At 39.9% G+C, this 18,112-nt stretch overlaps 1 protein-coding gene across 1 annotated transcript; it reads right to left on the bottom strand.

Moving 5' to 3' along the window:
• Positions 1-11,385: 11,385 nt before the first annotated feature.
• NDUFB4 (NADH:ubiquinone oxidoreductase subunit B4) lies at positions 11,386-15,598 on the bottom strand. Its single transcript, XM_045851492.1, has 3 exons — positions 15,377-15,598; positions 12,691-12,837; positions 11,386-11,507 (listed from the first exon to the last, which is right to left on the bottom strand). The coding sequence occupies exons 1-3, from the start codon at positions 15,554-15,556 to the stop codon at positions 11,445-11,447; spliced, it is 390 nt and encodes a 129-aa protein (XP_045707448.1). The 5' UTR covers positions 15,557-15,598; the 3' UTR covers positions 11,386-11,444.
• Between the last annotated feature and the right edge of the window lie 2,514 nt (positions 15,599-18,112).

Below are 18,112 nucleotides of genomic sequence, written 5' to 3'. Positions count from 1 at the left end.
TGTCATCCTTAAACAGATGGTCATCCAGGTCAGCCAGCTGTCATGTAGCAGACTGTATAGTGATGATGGAAGAAGCCCAGCCACTGAGTGAGCATCCTTCACTGAGGGTACCAATTGGCCTCTTTTTCACACTGAAAGCCCCACACCCCAGAAAACTCCCTCAGTCTTAATCCAAGCAGGATAGTTAGTTACCCTACTATTCTCTCACTTATCAGTCCATTAGGCAGCCGTGATTTGAGTCCTTACTATGTATGAGTCCAGCTACAGAGTGAGGCACTAGGGATGAATAAGTGAAAAGAAAGAAGTTGTCTCTTCCCTCAGTGAGCTGACAGTCTGGGGAGATCTGGGCCAAATAAGCCCAAGGGGTCCCTGTACTCAGACCGCAACAAAACAGAGGCAGTCCTGGGCAGGAAAGCTGCTCCTAGCATCTCCCTTCCCACGGCCGGTCCCCACCCAGAACACTGGGCTGCCCAGGACTCTAGGTGAGTTGATGGGATTCTCCTGGAATGAGGAGACAGGCACATCAGAACAGAAAGGAATGGGAAGTGGTATTTGTCACCACTTTAGTTCTGTAGGTTTAGCACATTGCCCCCACTTTGTTGCCATAGTAGCAATTTTGATATGCTGCTACCAGATTTTTATTCAACAATATGTAGTGAGAGTCAGCCATGTATCAGGGCCCAGGAACTAGGGTTACCAGATAAAATACAAGATGCCAGTAAAATTTGAATTTCAAATAAACTCTGAATAATTGAATATGTCCTTTGGACATACTTACACCAAAACACCTATTCAGGATTTCTCTGGAATTCAAATTTAACTGGGAAGCGTATATTTCTATTTGCTAAGTATGGCAAGCCTATGAAGGCTACGGTGATCAAGCTGACAGACATGTACGTCCCTTACCCTTACAGAGATTACATTCTAGAGAGTGAGACACATGAGATAAACAACACAATTACAAACTGTGAAACATGCCAAGAAGAGCCCTGGCTGGTGTAGCTCAGTGGATTGAGCACAGGCTGTGAACCAAAGGGTTGCTGGTTCAATTCCCAGTCAGGGCATATACCTGGGTTGGGTTGTGGGGGCCATGTGAGAGGCAACCACACATTGACATTTCTCTCCCTCTTTCTCCCTCCCTTCCTCCTCTCTAAAAATAAATAAATAAAATCTTTTTTAAAATACCAAGAAGAAAACAAACAGAAACTGAGTTGAGAATAATGGATGGGAAGGGGAGATTTTTTTTAAATTTTATTTATTTATTGTTAGAGAGAGGAGAAGGGAGAGAGGAAGAGAGGGAGAGAAACAGCAATGTGTGGTGGCCTCTTGCACGCTCCATACTGGGGACCTGGCCCACAATCCACGCATGTGTCCTGACTGGGAATTGAACTAGCAACCCTTTGATTTGTAGGCCAGCACTCAAATCACTGAACCACACAAGCCAGGGCAGAACATTTTTCTTTAGAGAGGAAAGTCTTCAGTGAAGAAGTGGCATTGAGCCAGACCTAAAGAATAGAAAGGAAGTCATTGGAAGGGTGGGGTTGGGTTTGAGTGGGGTCTGGAGAAGGAGCATTCCAAGAAGCCTTGTGGGTCCCAGAAACTGAAAGGGAAGTGGATTTGGGGAGCCCAGGAGACCATTGCAATGGTCCAGGAAAAAGACAACACTGTCCTAATGAGGTGGCAGCAGAAACACAAGTGGATGAATTCCCAAGTGTTTTGCAGTAAACCTGGAAGAACTTGTTAATGGGCTGGATGTAAGGGGTGAGGGAAAGAGGAGCTGAGAATGAGGCTGGTTGCTGCCGGTTTTCTGACAGTATTTCATGCTCTCAAACAATAAGGTGAAGGTGTCTTTGGGGGTGGCAGAGATTGGTGTGCCTTCCCAATGTTCCTTAATATAGAGAAATCTTTATTGAAAATTCAAGATAGTTAACTAGTAAAACAGTTAATACCTTAAAATAAAATTTAAAGTTGATCACTGTAGCAGGCACTGCCAGTGGCCCACCAACCTACCTCCCATCAGCAATCGCCACCCAGGGCCAACTCAGTGCTTCCAGTTGCCAGCACCACAGGGGCAACTCTGCCTGAAGCCCAAACTGGAACCTGGCAAAAGTGCTGAGGATCGAACCGACCTGCATGCAGCCCGCAGCCAATGACAATGGCAATCAGTGGATTAAAAACACCCGCTCTTTCATCCTCCTGTACCTCAGAGGCTCATGTTTGACCCTGGCTCCCTGCAACGTCCATTGAGATTAAGCTCCACGTGCCCACGATGGCAAGTCTGCCCATGCATGCTGTCAGCTTCCTTTCTTCTCACTTCCCCACTCTCCTCTGGTGCCTCCTGGGCCCATCTCCTGAACGATCCAAACAAAGACAACCACTAAAACACTTTATTCCCTAACTCGGCCTTTTCATAATGAGCTCTATCTAAACCTACCTTTATACATACCTAGACTCTCACCTCTTTAGGTTCATTGTATCATCAGTTTGGCAGCAAAGCCTTCCTAAAGCTAAGGCAACATTTTGGGTTTACATCCATTGAGCATCCAAACCCATGTACTTGGTCTCCACTGCTGGCAGCAATGTGTCAGCCGGACACAGTGTTTCACTCAAGCCAGGCTGTTCACGCTAATTAAAAAAAAAGATTTAGCTTTGTTGTGCTTCAGATCAGCTAGAAAGATCTGTATCATTTCCTTAATTCCCTAGTCTTGAATATCATCATTTTGTTCAATGTTGTTTTGTTATAATGTTGAGGAGATGCCATAGGAACTTAACTCCTGTGTATACCAATTAGCCTATGGTGAACTTGGTTTAATTATTTGTGTCACTTCAAATTGCAGAATGTATTAACAATGTTAAGTGAGCACTTACTATACCTTCCTCTACCAGGCTCCCCAAAAATATATTATCTCTTTGCTTAGAAATAGAAAAACTGTTATAAAAATGGGGGAAGGGCACCATGATTAGGTTTCCTCCAATGGCAGGAGGGTTTTCTGCCAGGTCCCCTTGGCATCTTCATATATTTTCCTCTCAGAGAGGCTGCAATAGAAGCCAGCATTCTCTTTCTTTCTTTTTGAGAGACTTCTCTCACATACAAGGCTACTAGTAACAGCTGTAGACCAATGGTCCTCAACAGGGAAGATTTTACAACCCTCACCCCCAACATCTGGCAAAGCCTAGGGGCATTTTTCACTGTCACAATTGAGGAGGGTACTACTGGCATCTAATAGGTAAAAGCTAGGGATGCCAGTAAACATTCTACAAGGGAATTATCTGGAATAACTTATTCTACAACAAGGAATTAACTGGTGCTGAATGTCAATAGTTCCAAAGTTGAGAAACCCTGCTCTTTCCACCATGGTGGTCAGCTTCAGCTGCATGTTAAATCTCCTGGCAGCTCTGAGTGCCCAGGGTATATCTCAGACCAACTAAATTTGAAACACTGGGAATGGAACCCAAATAATAATTTTTTTAAAATTGCTCAGTTGATCACAATTGTATAGGCAAGACTGAGGGCCACTGTTTTAGAAATTACCTTAAAATCAGTATCCCAAACACCGTCTGTTCCAACTTCAGATCCTAGTCCAAACCAGGGTTTCCTAGGGTCTACAGAAAGGAGGTGAAAAAATATCCCTAAAGCTCCCAAGGTTCCAGTAGACATGGAAAGGGTTGGAGTGTATAGTGAGGGACTACTGAGGAGGCAAAGCAGGCTACAGTCATTAAGGAGGGGCACTGCCTCCCACCAGAAGGCACCAGGTTAGCAAGGATGCCCAGGTGTAGACCAGGGAGGGTGGGAGAAGAAGAGGCAAATTAGAAAACCCAAGACCTGGATGTGAACTGTTTAGAAGCTACAAGTTAATGTGCAGTTTCCATGTTGTGGTTATCTAGAGTGATGATAGAGTTTTCATTTCTGGGGTTTTGTCCTTCTAGGAAGATATTTTACAACTAAATTGACAATTTAAAAAAAAGGAAGTTTGAGAGCTGACATTTAAATGTCTTATATTTAGTGATCAGCTACACTACAGGTCACTATAATCAACTTCAATAATTGCATCACTAATCTGAAGTATGTCCAAATTTATTTTTGTGTTTGTGAGGTAGTGTGCTGCATAGTTAAGAGAATAAGTACTAGAGCCATAGAGCCCAGCGCTAGAGCTAGTGAACTGCCTGGGTTCAAATCCAGGCTCTGTCCCTTCTTAGCTGTGTGACCCTGACCAAGTTACACAGAGGCTCTGTGTCCTCAGCTGTAAAATGTGGATAGTGATAGTACCTATCTCATAGTGTTAGTGTGAGTATAAAATGAGCCAAGGTAGATAAATTGCTTAGAATAGTACTTGTCACATAATAAGTACTGAAAGGCAAGTAGCTATTATTCAGAGGTTTTTTTTTCCATTGGGGGGATATTTTGATATTGATATGTTTGTGTTTAGTATAATTATTAGATACTGATTAATACAATGGTCATTAGATGGGAATTTGTTTGGAAGCATAGAACTAAGGAATCCAGACCATGCTTTCATAACTGAATGAGTTTGAGCAAGTGACTTAACCTCTCTAAGCCTCACTTTCCTCATTTGAAAGAAGGAAATGATTTATTTCACAGGGATTTGATGTGGGTTAAAGGAAGCCAAACTTTAAAGGCACCCACGCTGCTTTTGGCACAGTGTGCATAGGCAAGTATTAGCTGTTTTCAGTGTTATTGTTTATTGTTGCTATAGTGACTCAGGGGAGCTACCATGCCACTTTCTGTAGCAGGCACAGATGAGTTAAGCAAAGGTCCTTGTCCCCAAATAAACTAGCATTTAGTTGAAGATTAAGGCACATACCCTTCTAATGCAGTAAGTAACAAAAGTTCAAAGTATGGGAAATTTAGAAGTACTGCTTCCTTTTTGTCATCTTTTAGGTCTTAAAACAAGAAAACCATATTGAAGTTCAATTTAAGACTTCAACAATGCATATTAATAACTCAATTAAAGTGAAAGTTAAGACAGCATCTAAAATGGCTTTGACAGAAGAAAAAATAAACAAATGGAACTAAATCAAACTAAAAAGTTTTTGCACAGCAAAGGAAAACATCAATAAAATAAAAAGATAACCCACAGAATGGGAGAGCATATTCACTGATAACATCTAATAAGGAATTAATATCCAAAATTTATAAAGCATTTACAAAACTCAACACCAAAAAAATGAACAATCCAATTAAAAAATGGTCACAGGACCTGAATAGACTCTTCTCCAAAAAGGACATACAGATGGCCAATAGACATATGAAAAGATGCTCAACGTCACCAATCATCAGAGAAATACAAATTAAAATCATGATGAGTTATCACTTCACACCTGTCAGAATGGCCACCATCAATAAATCAACAAACAACAAGTGCTGGTGAGGATGTGGAGAAAGGGAAACCCTTTGGCACTGTTGGTGAGAATGGAGATTGGTGCAGCCACTGTGGAAAGCAGTATGGAGAAACCTCAAAAAATTAAAAATGGATCTGCCTTTTGACCCAGGGATCTCACTTCTGGGAATATATCTGAAGAAGCCCAAAAAATTAATTTGAAAGAACGTAAGTACCCCCGTGTTCATTGCAGTATTATTTACAAACACCAAGATATGGAAGCAGCCCAAGTGTCCATCAGTAGATGAGTGGATGAAACAACTATGGGACATTTACACAATGGAATACACTCAGCCATAAAAAAAGAAAATTTTACCATTTGCAACAGTATGCATGGACCTGGAGAACATAATGGTAAGTGAAATATGCCAGTCAGAGAAAGATAAATATCATATGCTTTCACTCATATGTGGAATCTAATGAACAAACTGAACTAACAAGCAAAACAGAGACAGATTCATAGAGAGCAAGATGACAGCTATTGGGCAGGGTGGGAGGAAAGGATAGGGGGTGAAGGGATTGAGCAAAAAGGAAAAAGGACTCATGGGCATGGATAAATGTGATTGCTGGAGGAAGTGGTGTAAGGGGACTAAATGGTAATGGAAAAATACAATAAAGATAAAAATAAACTTCCTTTGATATGAGTACAATAAGTCCTCACTTAACTTGGTCAGTAGGTTCTTGGAAACTGATTTTAAATGAAATGATGTGTAGAGAACCAATTTTGCTGTAAGCTAAACGATATAAACAAGTTAAGTTCCTACAGCATATTTTTCTGGTCACAAAAATACCATCAAACTTTGGGTCTAAATAAAGACCCAAAACACTTGTAATAGTAAACATTAAAATAAATGTGAGCTATACATACATTTAATAAAGATCAATAAAACGAGATCATTAGTTTTCAGTTTTGGGTCCGGGTGGCTGGAGCCGGTGCAGGTGCTCAGGGCCAAGGCAGGCCCTGCCCTGGACAGGACACCATTCCACTGTAGGGTGCAGATAAAGGGGATTCCACCAGTCTCCTTAGAAAAATGGGGTTCCATCAAAAGGAAAGAGAGGGGAGGGGGTATCAGTGTGCAACAGCTAGTGCCCACCATGGATATCTTCCTGTGAGAATTTGGCAAAAATAATATAGGAGGCATTCAGTTTGAATCTAATATCTTCACTCTCATGGGCCCCAAGAGACAAATCTGCTAATACTTGCTTTGCACTGAAAATGCTCCAAACATCTGCCTTCCGATGTTCGTTGGAGAGAGATGATTTCTCTCCAAATCTATTCCTGTTAAAATGACTTTTCAAGTCTCTCATATGTATGAGGGAAGGAGGTTGACTGGCAATTGTTTCAGTTGCCAGATGAGACTGCCCAACAGTCTCATTTCTAATCACAAACAGGTGACATGGGCCATCAGAGCAGTTCTTCTTCATCTTTTTTTTTATCTTCACCCAAGAATATTGTTTTCATTACTTTTAGAGAGGGAGGAAGGAAGAGAGAGAAACATCAATGCAAGAGAGAAGCATCATATATGCCTGGACCAGGGATCAAACCCACAACCTTTTGGTTGATGCTCCAACCGAGCCACACAGGCCAGGGCCATCACATCAGTCCTTGTCACAACCTGCACACCTAATCCTCAAATTGGCAGGGTCCCTTAAAGAACTGGACAAGTCATTTCTCCTATCCAAACCTTTCCTATAGAATTAGGCTGTGAGAATGGCAGTTCTTTAAAGATCCTTCTGGCTCTAACCTCTATATACCTGTGAATGTGCTAGAAACACTAAATGTGCAAGTGGGAGTCCCTGCTCTCAAAGGTGTTTTCTTTTTTTTATTTTTGATTACAGTTTGCATTCAACACTATTTTGTATTCATTTTAGGTATCAGGCACAGCAGATAGACTGTTCATATACTTGACATAGTGCTCCCTTCAATAATTCAAGAGCTCACCTGGCAGCATAGTTATTACAATATTGTTCACTATACTCCCTGTGCCTATTTTGTAAGTACCAATTAGTACTTCTTCAGGCATTATAACAAACCCTCCAGGCTGGATTAGATGTCTTTTCTCAGTACCAGACACCCTATAGTGTTGGCCTTTATCCCTTACAAAGAATGGTTAAAGACATGCCCTCTCCCATAGTCAGGCTGCCCAGATTTAAGTTCTGTCTCAGCACTTACTAGCTAGAGGACTCCACCAACTTATTTAACCTTTCTAAATCTCCTCTGTGGTGAGGTAATGGGGATCTTTAAGGTATGTTGGGAGGTGTGTAAAGCTCTTACTTTAGCTTAGTATCTGGAACTCAAGTAAAAGCTTAATAAGTGTTGACTGCTATAATTGATTTTCATCATTTTGATTTCCTCCAAGGAGCTGTATGTTCTTCCTATTAGTATCCTCAGTACTTAGTAAATGACCAGGGCTCAGGAAGTGATCAATGCAGAGGAGACCTAATGGCCATTCAAAGGACATAGGCTCCTCTACCCCAGTAGCTCCAGGAAACCAACCATCCCCAATACCTGCAGAACAAGAGCAGCTCATTCTCCTTGCAACCTGTGTTGGTGTCTCTGCCCAAATGTCCTGATGGGACCAAATCACTGGCATGCCACCCCTGCTGCAGAGTGTGATTTTGGAGGAGTTGCCTCTTCAGCTTGTCATAGATGGCTTCAGGGAAATTGACCACCCCATGTCCATCTACCCTCACCCAAGCCACTCCATATAAAACAATAATACTCTTTGATGCTGTCTCCATCTTATATGAAGTATAAAACCCTCTTTAGAAAACTTTGTTTTTTATATAAAACACATACTGTAAGTAGGAAAAAGATATGCCTAACTGTGCAAACCTAGTTACAAGAAAAGACCCCTATCACCTTCTCCTCCTATCCATGATTTCATATCATATTGCAGCCTGAGTCCCTTCTATTGGTATCTGGATCAGCTTCAGCCAGTTGCTTTATTCCCCATCCCTAAGACTGTTCCAGAGTCTGATTATCAAATGAGATGAATTATTTAAATGCAACTGGTGATGGAAGAATTAACTCAAAATTAGTAAGGCAATAGTTCTTGTGATTATTGGGGAAATGAATTTGAACTCTAGTGACAGGTTTGCTCCAAAAATCTCAAATATTTCACCAGCCCTCCACCTCCAGGGACATTCAGAGGTCAGATTTCAAACGTGACTCTAATCCTTGAAATCCTGAAGCTTGGTAATGAGATTGATACACACTGCATTTTCTTGGGATGGTGTCCAGACAGATGTCGCTGCTCAGTGTCTCTCCAGGCCACAGCGGCTACCAGCAGGAAAAGGAGTCTGTCTCGGCTAGAGAAACGACGCTACGCAAGGCAGCCAGAGGGGAAGCCTTCGGAAGCATCACAATTGTAGTTACAGGTACAAATGGGTCCTCTAATAGAATCTTTAAAATTAGTAGAAATATAACGCTGTATTTTCAAAGTATCCACACTTTTAATCGTGCATATTTGACCAAGGCAGTTTCTTGTACACATCTCTAATTTCTTCAAATACCCCATTAATAATCCTGAAGAATGTAGATAATTGGTACTGTGTATCTCCCCAAAATTGGTAGACTTGTCAGGTGCCAGCAGGAATGAGAAAAGATTAAAAAATAAGTAAATCAGTCTGAACATGATGGGATTTTAATCACGACATGCATATAATCTTTTTCTCCAGGCAGGACCCTGGGTAATAAAGGGTAAAAAAACACATATTAATTAAACAAGCCAGCCTGTTAGAAATGAAATTTTGTTTTGGGGAGGGAAGAGATGTCATACAAGGATAAGGACTTAAGAAGACTGGCTCCTCGTGCATGTGCATGAAGGGGAACTAAGAGAGATAGCATATTTAGACTTCCATAAAGCTTTCAGCAAGTACACATCCCAATCAGTCATCCTGGGATTGCCATAGGTGGCTTTGTGCTGCACTGAGGGCTGTCTCAAAAACTGAAAATCTCTTCTGGCCTAAAGTCTTACACAGCCTGATAATTGGTCATCATCCAAGATCATCCTCCAGGATCCAGAATGACCTTACAGGGATGCACATCCAATCAGGTTACTACTCCTGCTTAATACCTTCAGTGGTTCCCACTGCCATCATAAAGGCTCCTGTTTACCTTCCTCAGTACACACCTGTCACTTTGTCGGATGCTCAGCATTTGAACCACTGCCTTATGTTTGAAAAGTCCCTACCTACCTCACACTTGAAAGCTGAGCATGCCACGTACTTGCTTTTTCAGCTTCCCTTGCAGCTACAACTCAGGCATATGACCTAGGTTTGGACAATCATATACCCCTGGACTCAGAAGCAATGATGAGAAGATAATAGAAACCTTGAAGAACTCTTTCCAGTGGGTGTGACTGCAACAAGTTGATGAGTTCATAGACCAACAGAGGCAGCATAACTCAGTGGGATCCTCAGCCCAGTACCCAGAGCTGGCAGTATCAGTCTGACACATGGCAGCATTTAGCACTCAAACAATGTAACAATTGCTTTCTCACCAGATCACTTCTAAAAATTTTCAAAAATTAAACTCTTAAGAACACATTGCAATAATTCTCAATGTTAAAACAAGTTTTAAAAATTCTAACTATGCCTCTCGGGGTACTGCCTTCTTTCAAAGATTAGGCACCAAAGATACAGTATAAATGTTTTTCTTATTACTAAGGCATACTAGAATAACTTTCAATAAAAGAAGACTGGAATGATCTAGGACTAATATGTTTAAATCCTAAAATCATTATGAAAAAAGACATATTACATCAGAAATATTGGGCAATGGATTTGAACAAGCAAATAAAATATAAGTGAACAAAAATATATGAAAAAAATTAGACTTCAAAAATGAAATGCAAATTAGAATTTTCATCAATCAGGTTTTAAAATAATAGTAAACACTCACTGAGATCTTCATGTGTGCTTCTGTTCTAAAAACTATGTAAGTAATAACTTGTTAAATAATGAGTTTAATGTTATTAGTAGTATATCCACTTTAAAGGCAAGGAAACTGACAAAGAAACTTTAAGTATTTTCCAGCTCACCTAACCAGTCAGAGGCTGAGCAGGGGTACAAACACAAGGAGATAATGAGGTGGGACTGAAAGCTCCAATCCTCTAATCACAAGGCTGGCTCTCCTGGCAATGAACCCCCATCCTTAGGTAGGGTCCTAAAGGCACCTACCTCATTAACATAAAGAAAACTTTATCTTAATCATTTAAGAAATCCCATGGGTTTTAGAAGCTCTGTGCCAGAAACAGGGACAAAAACCAAATATTATTTCTTATTATAAATCACAGTGTCATAAGGCTTCATTATCTCCATGCTCCAGTGTGGGAAATGCAGGCCTGGTATTCCAGCTGCTAAGCTAGAACTAGAATTCTAGCCCGTATCTGTCCTCTAAAGCCCATTTTTCTAAACTATTTTACTTCTGTTCCTCAGCATGGCTTCCACCTTGTCTTCTCATCCCGCAGTGACCCCCCAATCATGCCATACCCAACACACCTTGCCCTCTTATACTCCTGCTTTGCCCTGCCAACCCTGTGAACTTTAGCACCTAGATCAAATGCCATCTCCCTAGACACTGCTCTTCCCTCAGCTTGCCTACAGCACTGTCCTGAATCTTCAGGATATTTTTCACCACACTGTGGTTACAGTTCTGCTGCATTATCACTGGGACTGGAGCCAGACAAGAGCTTAGGTATTAAGTAGTACCAGACACACAAGCAGCACCCAAAATAATAATTGTTGAATAAATAGTTGTCAGGGTGTGTATTCCTTAAGCAGAGGGCCCAGGTTTGTCTAACTGACTGTTGTATTCCCACCATATAGCACGGTGCCTGGCTCACAGTGGGCATGCATTTGCTGAATGATGAATGAACATACACCTGTTTCTTCACTAAACTGTGAACCCTCACAAAGTAGGGATCCTATACTGCCCAGCAAATGTTTGTTGAATCAAGGTAATATTAAGAAAGAGAAACTATTTCATGATCAATAGAAGATTTATTTAAACAGTAATACATATAATCATCATTGCCAGATTTAATATGAGATGTTAAATGTTCGATCCCATTTTCCTTCCTTGATAAGTTTTTCTTTCCTGTCCTGAATAAACAGGAAAAAAGAAAAATATTAAAAACAATGCATTCTAGCACAACCCATGATACAACACTAAAAGTCAGGAATGAAACACGCCAAACCTAATTCCAACCCCCCACCATCTAAAACCTGTGGAGTAAGAGTGAGGAAGAGGTGGTCTGAAAAAATAAAGGAACAGTAAGAAACTACTGTTACTGAAAAATGTCTTACCCACACTTAAGTAAAATTGTATTACCGTATTAAGAAGCAGCATACACAGAAAGCAAAATGCAAACACCTTCTGGGTAAGTGTGGCCTACCTTTCTGTTAAGCAATATTTATCAGATAATCAAAATCTGTATGTTCTAACAGGAGAGTGGATTGTCTGGTTTAAGGCAGAGCTAGATAGGTGGCTCCAGTCTCGATGGCAATATGAGGCCTGGAAGCTGGGGCTGGGGTTCTAGTACCACAGTGGTCTAGTGTCAGAGGTAAGCTTGGCTTTCCCTGCAATCATACACCCAGGCCTCTGGTGGCAGTGAGTCCCAGGATGGGCTGCTTTTGCTTTTCTTTTGTTCAGGTTTTAACATTAATTTGCAAAATGTGAGCAATATAACTAGAATTCACACAAATAAGAAACACACTAAATGATTTATGTATTTTGCTAACACCTAATCCCATAAACATCTCTTTTTAAAACAAATGAACTAAAAACACTAAATATAAAAATGTGCAAAGATAATATATAAAAGTTAATCAGAATAAGAAAGTTTAACTTCTGCACATCTAATAAGGAAAAATTAACTTTTTAAGTTACTTTCATATTCTCTTAATATTCATAGTATAATTTCCTTACATTATCTAAAATACAACAGAAAAACTCTTTAATAACCTAAGTCTTAGAAATTTAAATTGACCAATTTATTACTTTAAATTCTAAAGCAACCATTGAACTTGCAAGACCCACAGACTATAGCGATTTTTAACAAAGAATATTGCTATGACTTGAAATGATAAATAAAACCAAATACACAACTCCAATTATGTTTTATCTCTTGCTGGAAAGGAGTAAGATAAAGAGAGGAAGTGAAGGAAAAGTAGAGGGCCCAGATAGGAGGCGCACTGGTGCAATCATCAAGAGAACAGCTGCAGCCAGCACAGGACGAACCTATCACACAAATGCTAAACCTTGGGTCCCAACAATAATACTTACTCTGTCAGTTTTAAAAACGTAATACCAGAAGAAGAGGGGCCCAAATCCAATCACAGCTCCTAAGAGTGAGGTCTTAGGAGTGGGTCTGAAATTGGGATAGATATTTGCTGATCTTGCATAGGTCCAACGAGTCAAAGCAGGATCTTCCTAGAACAAAAAGTTACAGGTATTTACACAGGGCCCACACTGAGAAACAATCTAATTCAGACTTTTGTGCAGGAGGACAGGAGATGCTTTCCTTTTGCTCTCTACTACAGTTAAGGGTATACTCTGAATATTCTTAAACAGCTTGAGGGAAGATCTTTCACTTCTAGTATTTGCTGAATAATTCTCTGATGATCCTGTTCAAACCCTTCAGAATTTAAAAGACTTTTATAACACCCTTTAGCTTTCTATTTATTTCAGATTTCAGAAGCCTCATCTTTTAAAAGCTCCCAGAGAAGCCACTTTTTCTCTTTGGTCATTTTTATCTGTTGTTTTCAGCCTCTTTGTCTTCTTGAAGTGTGACCAACAGACCCACATAGTATTCCTGAGACAGCAAGCACATTTCATATGCTCTATCACGCTTTGTACTTTGTTTACAGACCCTTTATAATGTTACCCCACACTGGTCTTTCCAGGCTACATATAAGCTGCAGGAAAGTGAAGACTGAGGTAGGCTAACTATGAACTTTAAGTTTTTTAAGTTGACTTGGCTGATATTTTAAGGGCAAAATATTACATTTCACACTATTAGAAAAAGTTTTGTAGAAAGGGTAAGGCCATTGTTAAAGAAAAATAATCATTGCCTTAAGAAAAATCCTAATTGTCCATTTCAATGTTTATATAGAATAACTATGTAAGATAACAACCCAAACACATAGTTAAACCTCCAAAATGATTTTACAAAATTATTCACTCAAATTAACAAATAGATAAAAATAAACGAGTGAAATGAGCTTTAAAATCTTAATACTAAGCTGTAAGGAGAACATTTAAGGTCCTAACCAATATCAAGACGGTATGGTTGTAGGACTAAATTACTTAAACTGGATCTTACACAGTAACTTTTTAAACCCCACTGCAGAAACAGCAAAGTTTGTTTCTGCAGTTACATGACAAAACTGAAATTGCCCTAGGTCACTAGAAAAGAGAAACTCGGGAGTTTAAACCTCACCTTCGTCTGGCTCAAGGCCTTATCCTTTTTCACTATATTATACTATCTAGCACACCCAACCTAACTGTGTATACATATAATAATGTCTCTCTCTGCACCTTCTTCCCAAATAAACGGTTCTGGCAGGAGATGGTAGAGCCAACTGGTTAATCAGATGCTTTAGGTCACTTAGACCAAGGTTCAAATTCTGCCCCATCACTTGCTAACAGTTATCACTCTATGAACTACTTGTCTTTCTGATGTTGTCTTCTCATCTGTAAAATGGGGATAGTAATGGAGCTTAACTGTTTAAATAGTTGTGATATTTGAATAACATTCAGAAAAAGTTCAGGCAGTGCCTGGGACATTGTAAATTTCCTCAATTCTCCTACCTTCTAAAAATTCCTACCAAATAAATACTAATGCAACTGTTGAGAAAAGTATTTTTTTAAAAATCATATTTGATATCATAGTTAAACAGTTCTTGTACAGAAAATTATCAAGAAGCATGCTTGTTAAATAATAACTATTAGTTTGCTGGGCATATGTGCTGGGAATTTTACACAGACTACCTCATTTAACCTCACAATAATTCTATAAAAAAGGTAATACCATTCCCCTAACAGAGGGGTTAGGCAAATTGCCCAAGATCATATACAGGGTGAGGAAAAAGTAGGTTTCAGTTGTTTGTATGGAAAATAACACAATAAATAACAAGTAATAATATAAGTTTCAAGACCAGGCCAGTATGGCCAAGAAGATGGCCATGTGCTAGAAGGCAAGGAGCTAGAGTTCTAGCTGAGGAAAATTAAGGCCAGGAAAGGCAAATAAATCCTCCTCCCTCCTTTCTTTAAAACTCATTAAAAAAAAAAACCAAAAGGTTCAAGTATTAACAGTGTGCCTTCTCGGGTTGAAAAAATGAATAAACTTGTGTTTCGCATACTCAGAACTGTATGCCTACTTTTGCCTTATGCTGTAATTTGCTAGTATGTAGCATCTTGGAGTTTGCCTCCAAAGTCCAAAGCCTGAACAAGCTGCAAGGTCTTTGGGTCTTTAAAATCATAAAGTGAAGAATCACTATACTTCCATCCAGAGAGAGCAGCATTGCTATGAACTGTGCGCTGAAAGGTGGAAAACAGCTTTTAAAAAAATACACATTTTCGAACACTCATTACAAGCCTGGCACTGCCGTTCAGTGTCTTTTCTCACTTTATCTTAATAAGGAATTCTTATTCCCATTATTCAGACAGGAAAACTGACGGTAAGCAGCAGAGTTAAATAACTTTCTGAAAATCAGCCTGGCGAGAGGTGATCAAAGGCGAGACTCCAACTCAGCCAGTTGTTGCGTCCGGAACCACTAACCTCTCGAAGGTCAAAGGGCTAGTGAGTTGGCCTGCTCTCTATGTTAGGGGCCTGGACGACGACCAACGTCTAAGATACTGATTAGTGTTGGCCGCCCTGCTACTAAGTCCCCTTAGGCCAATCTGGGCTGCCCACCCTCAGCCCATCCACAACTGGCCCTTGATTCCCGCCCAGCCGACCCCCACTCACGATGAGCCCGTGGCGGCTGGGGTCGTTGTATTGAAGCAGGTACTCCCTTTTAAGCCGGGCTCTAATGGCCAACCGCTCGGCTTGCGCTCTCCGGGTTTCCGGAGATATGTCATATTCAGCTGGGTCAAGGGTAGAGGGCAAAGTGGCCAGACGCGAAGGCTTGTATTCAGGGATCGACATCTTGGGAACCTGGCGCACAACTGCGCCTGCGCCCGCCCGTCCTCTTTATTACGACCTTAATCCCAAGGAAGTGCGCCTGCGCGTTAGCCGGCGGTCGGAGACGTAGTTCAACTTCTAACTGTCCGAGCGATCTGCGCATGCGCAGCGTGCTTTCTTCGCTTTACAACCTTCAAACTATCGCGTGTTGTTTCTTTCTAGCAGCCTTCTCTACTGACGTTGACAGAGATTATTACTTGAAGTCGAGGTGTGTGCAACTGAAAGAAACAGGAAATGGAACTGATTGTCAAGTATTGTTTCAGTGTGGATCCATAGAAGCTGTGTGACAAGTCATTTAGGTCTCTGAGTTTTCTATATCCAGGAGATAATGGCTCGTAGTCTGTCCATCTAGCAAAGTTATTGTGAGGATTAAGTTAGATAATGAATAGATGCCAAAATTCTTCGCAAAATTTAATTTCCCAGCCAAGAAAAAGAGAATAAGCTTTTCTGTATGTTGCCACATTAGATCCGTATAACATATGTAGAAGAGTGTTTTTCATAGGCACGAAATAATGTTTAGTAGGAGAATGAGGTAATGAGAAGTGTTGCCTGCCTGACTATAGTAGGTCAGACAAAAATTGAATAAAGCTTCTGAAAAAACAATGTTGGTTAAAATACTAACAACTGTCACCTAAAATCCCTTAGCACTCTTCAGGTGCTAAAAATGAAAAACATCCTTAAAGATATGACAATGTGCTAAGGGTCATTATGTCTTACTGCGAAAGGTGATTCAGGGAGAAAAAGGAGGTAACCGAAAATGGAACCTTCTCCATCCCTAATGTTTTCTCCCTCCCCTACTATCCAAGGGAAAAGAGCAACTTCAAGTTGCATGGCAGGGTCTTGGGTACCAAGCAGATAGTCCTCAGGAGTCCAAATAAACAGTATTTCCAGAACTCAGACAAGGAAAGCTGGATCAAAAGAGCGCTTCAGGTTGGGTGAACTGTCTGGGGACACGCAGGTATGTTTGGAAAATGGTTGCTAGGCCGAGGAGGGACCTACAAAGTGTTGGCACTTGAAAGTGGTGAGGAGCAGCGCTGCTGTCAAATTTATTCAACATTTTAATACTGTTTTAAAATATTTATTAAGTGCCCACAGCATGAAGCACACTGCACACTAGTCAATCTTCTAGGTTCACTGGGGAAATAGAGAAGAAATGAAGGATGTGATCTTTGTTTTTGAGAAACTGACAATTAGGAAGTAAAGAAAGAACAGACAGAATATGGTAATATTTGCAAGGCATTTCAATGTACAAATGAATAGAGAACAAAATGCACTCCTGAGAATGCAGACTGAGGGAATGTAGGAAAAAGAAACTTGAGACAAATCACTCACACTCAATTTTAAAGGAAAAAGAAAACAGAAGTTCTGTTTTTTTTAAAGGTGTTTAAAATATTAAGAAAACAAAACAAAATGAAAAGTAGGGACAGGTTATAAATTCTAAAAATTCTAAAGACTACATTGATAAAGTTTCAAAAACTATCTGTTTATAGGTTAGACACCAATCTAGGAAGAAGGGCATGTAAAATAAATGAAAGAAAAAGGAAATGTGTACGGTGAGGATAAGCCAATTGACAAAGTTAAAAAGGACTTTTAAGGTTTAGAGGGAGGGAGACAGAGTAAATAAACATAATTTTGCCTTAAAGTAAGGTGGTTATTCCCACATTTGCTTAGTTATCATGAGAATCCCTTGAAGATTTTTTGTTATGTTTGGTTTTTGTTTTTGTTTTTTGCTAGTGCAGATTCAGAATTGGTTTGGCAGAGGAACCCAGGAGTCTGTAGTTTTTACAATTTCTTGGAGTGGGGATTCTTACAATATTGAGTTTTGGGAAAATATAGAGATGAGTCCAAGAGGTCTTCTTTTCCTCTTCCTTTTTCCAGAAAAGGCCCTCTTAGAGTGAATCTATTGAAGATGGAGACCTGGACTACAGAATGAAAGAAAAAGGCTTAATTGGGACTTTATTTTGAAATAATGCAACCAAAAATATGAAAATGAATTTATCTTATATTTAATATACTTTAGGTTACAATTATAAATGTGTGCTAATTTGTATAAAGCAAGTATTAATTTGTGGGGACTTTATTTATATACAGCTTATTACCTTTCACTTTGCATTTGATTTTTGCAGCAGGGCAATATTTCCATAAGTTTTGAAGGGCTTTATCCAATTTTCCCAAAGTCCTCTCTTAATCCTTTAAAACTAAATTATTTCCTTTACAATCATTGGTGTAATTATCATTCTTAGTGATTTTCTTTTTTTCATGTGTTACCTGGTCTGATTCTGTTAGATCTTCTTCCCTTATTAGTGACTTTGCATGTGGATCTGGCAGTTAACCAACATTACTGTCATCAGTTTCATGAACTTCCATACCTTTTTCAGGATTTTCAACATACTTCCATTGTATTTTAGGGTTGGGTATTCCAAATGAATGGCCAAGACTTTGATAGGGGTGGTGTAGACACTAGGATTTGTAGATGGAACAGTGTAAGTGGGCAGCAATTTCACAAGTGGTCATGACATC

Source organism: Phyllostomus hastatus, unplaced genomic scaffold (assembly GCF_019186645.2).
Source record: "Phyllostomus hastatus isolate PE091 unplaced genomic scaffold, TTU_PhHast_1.1 phas_contig_86, whole genome shotgun sequence".
NCBI classification, from domain to species: Eukaryota; Metazoa; Chordata; class Mammalia; order Chiroptera; family Phyllostomidae; genus Phyllostomus; species Phyllostomus hastatus.
Note: the sequence above shows the minus strand (reverse complement) of the source record. Positions and strands in the feature narration are given on the sequence as shown.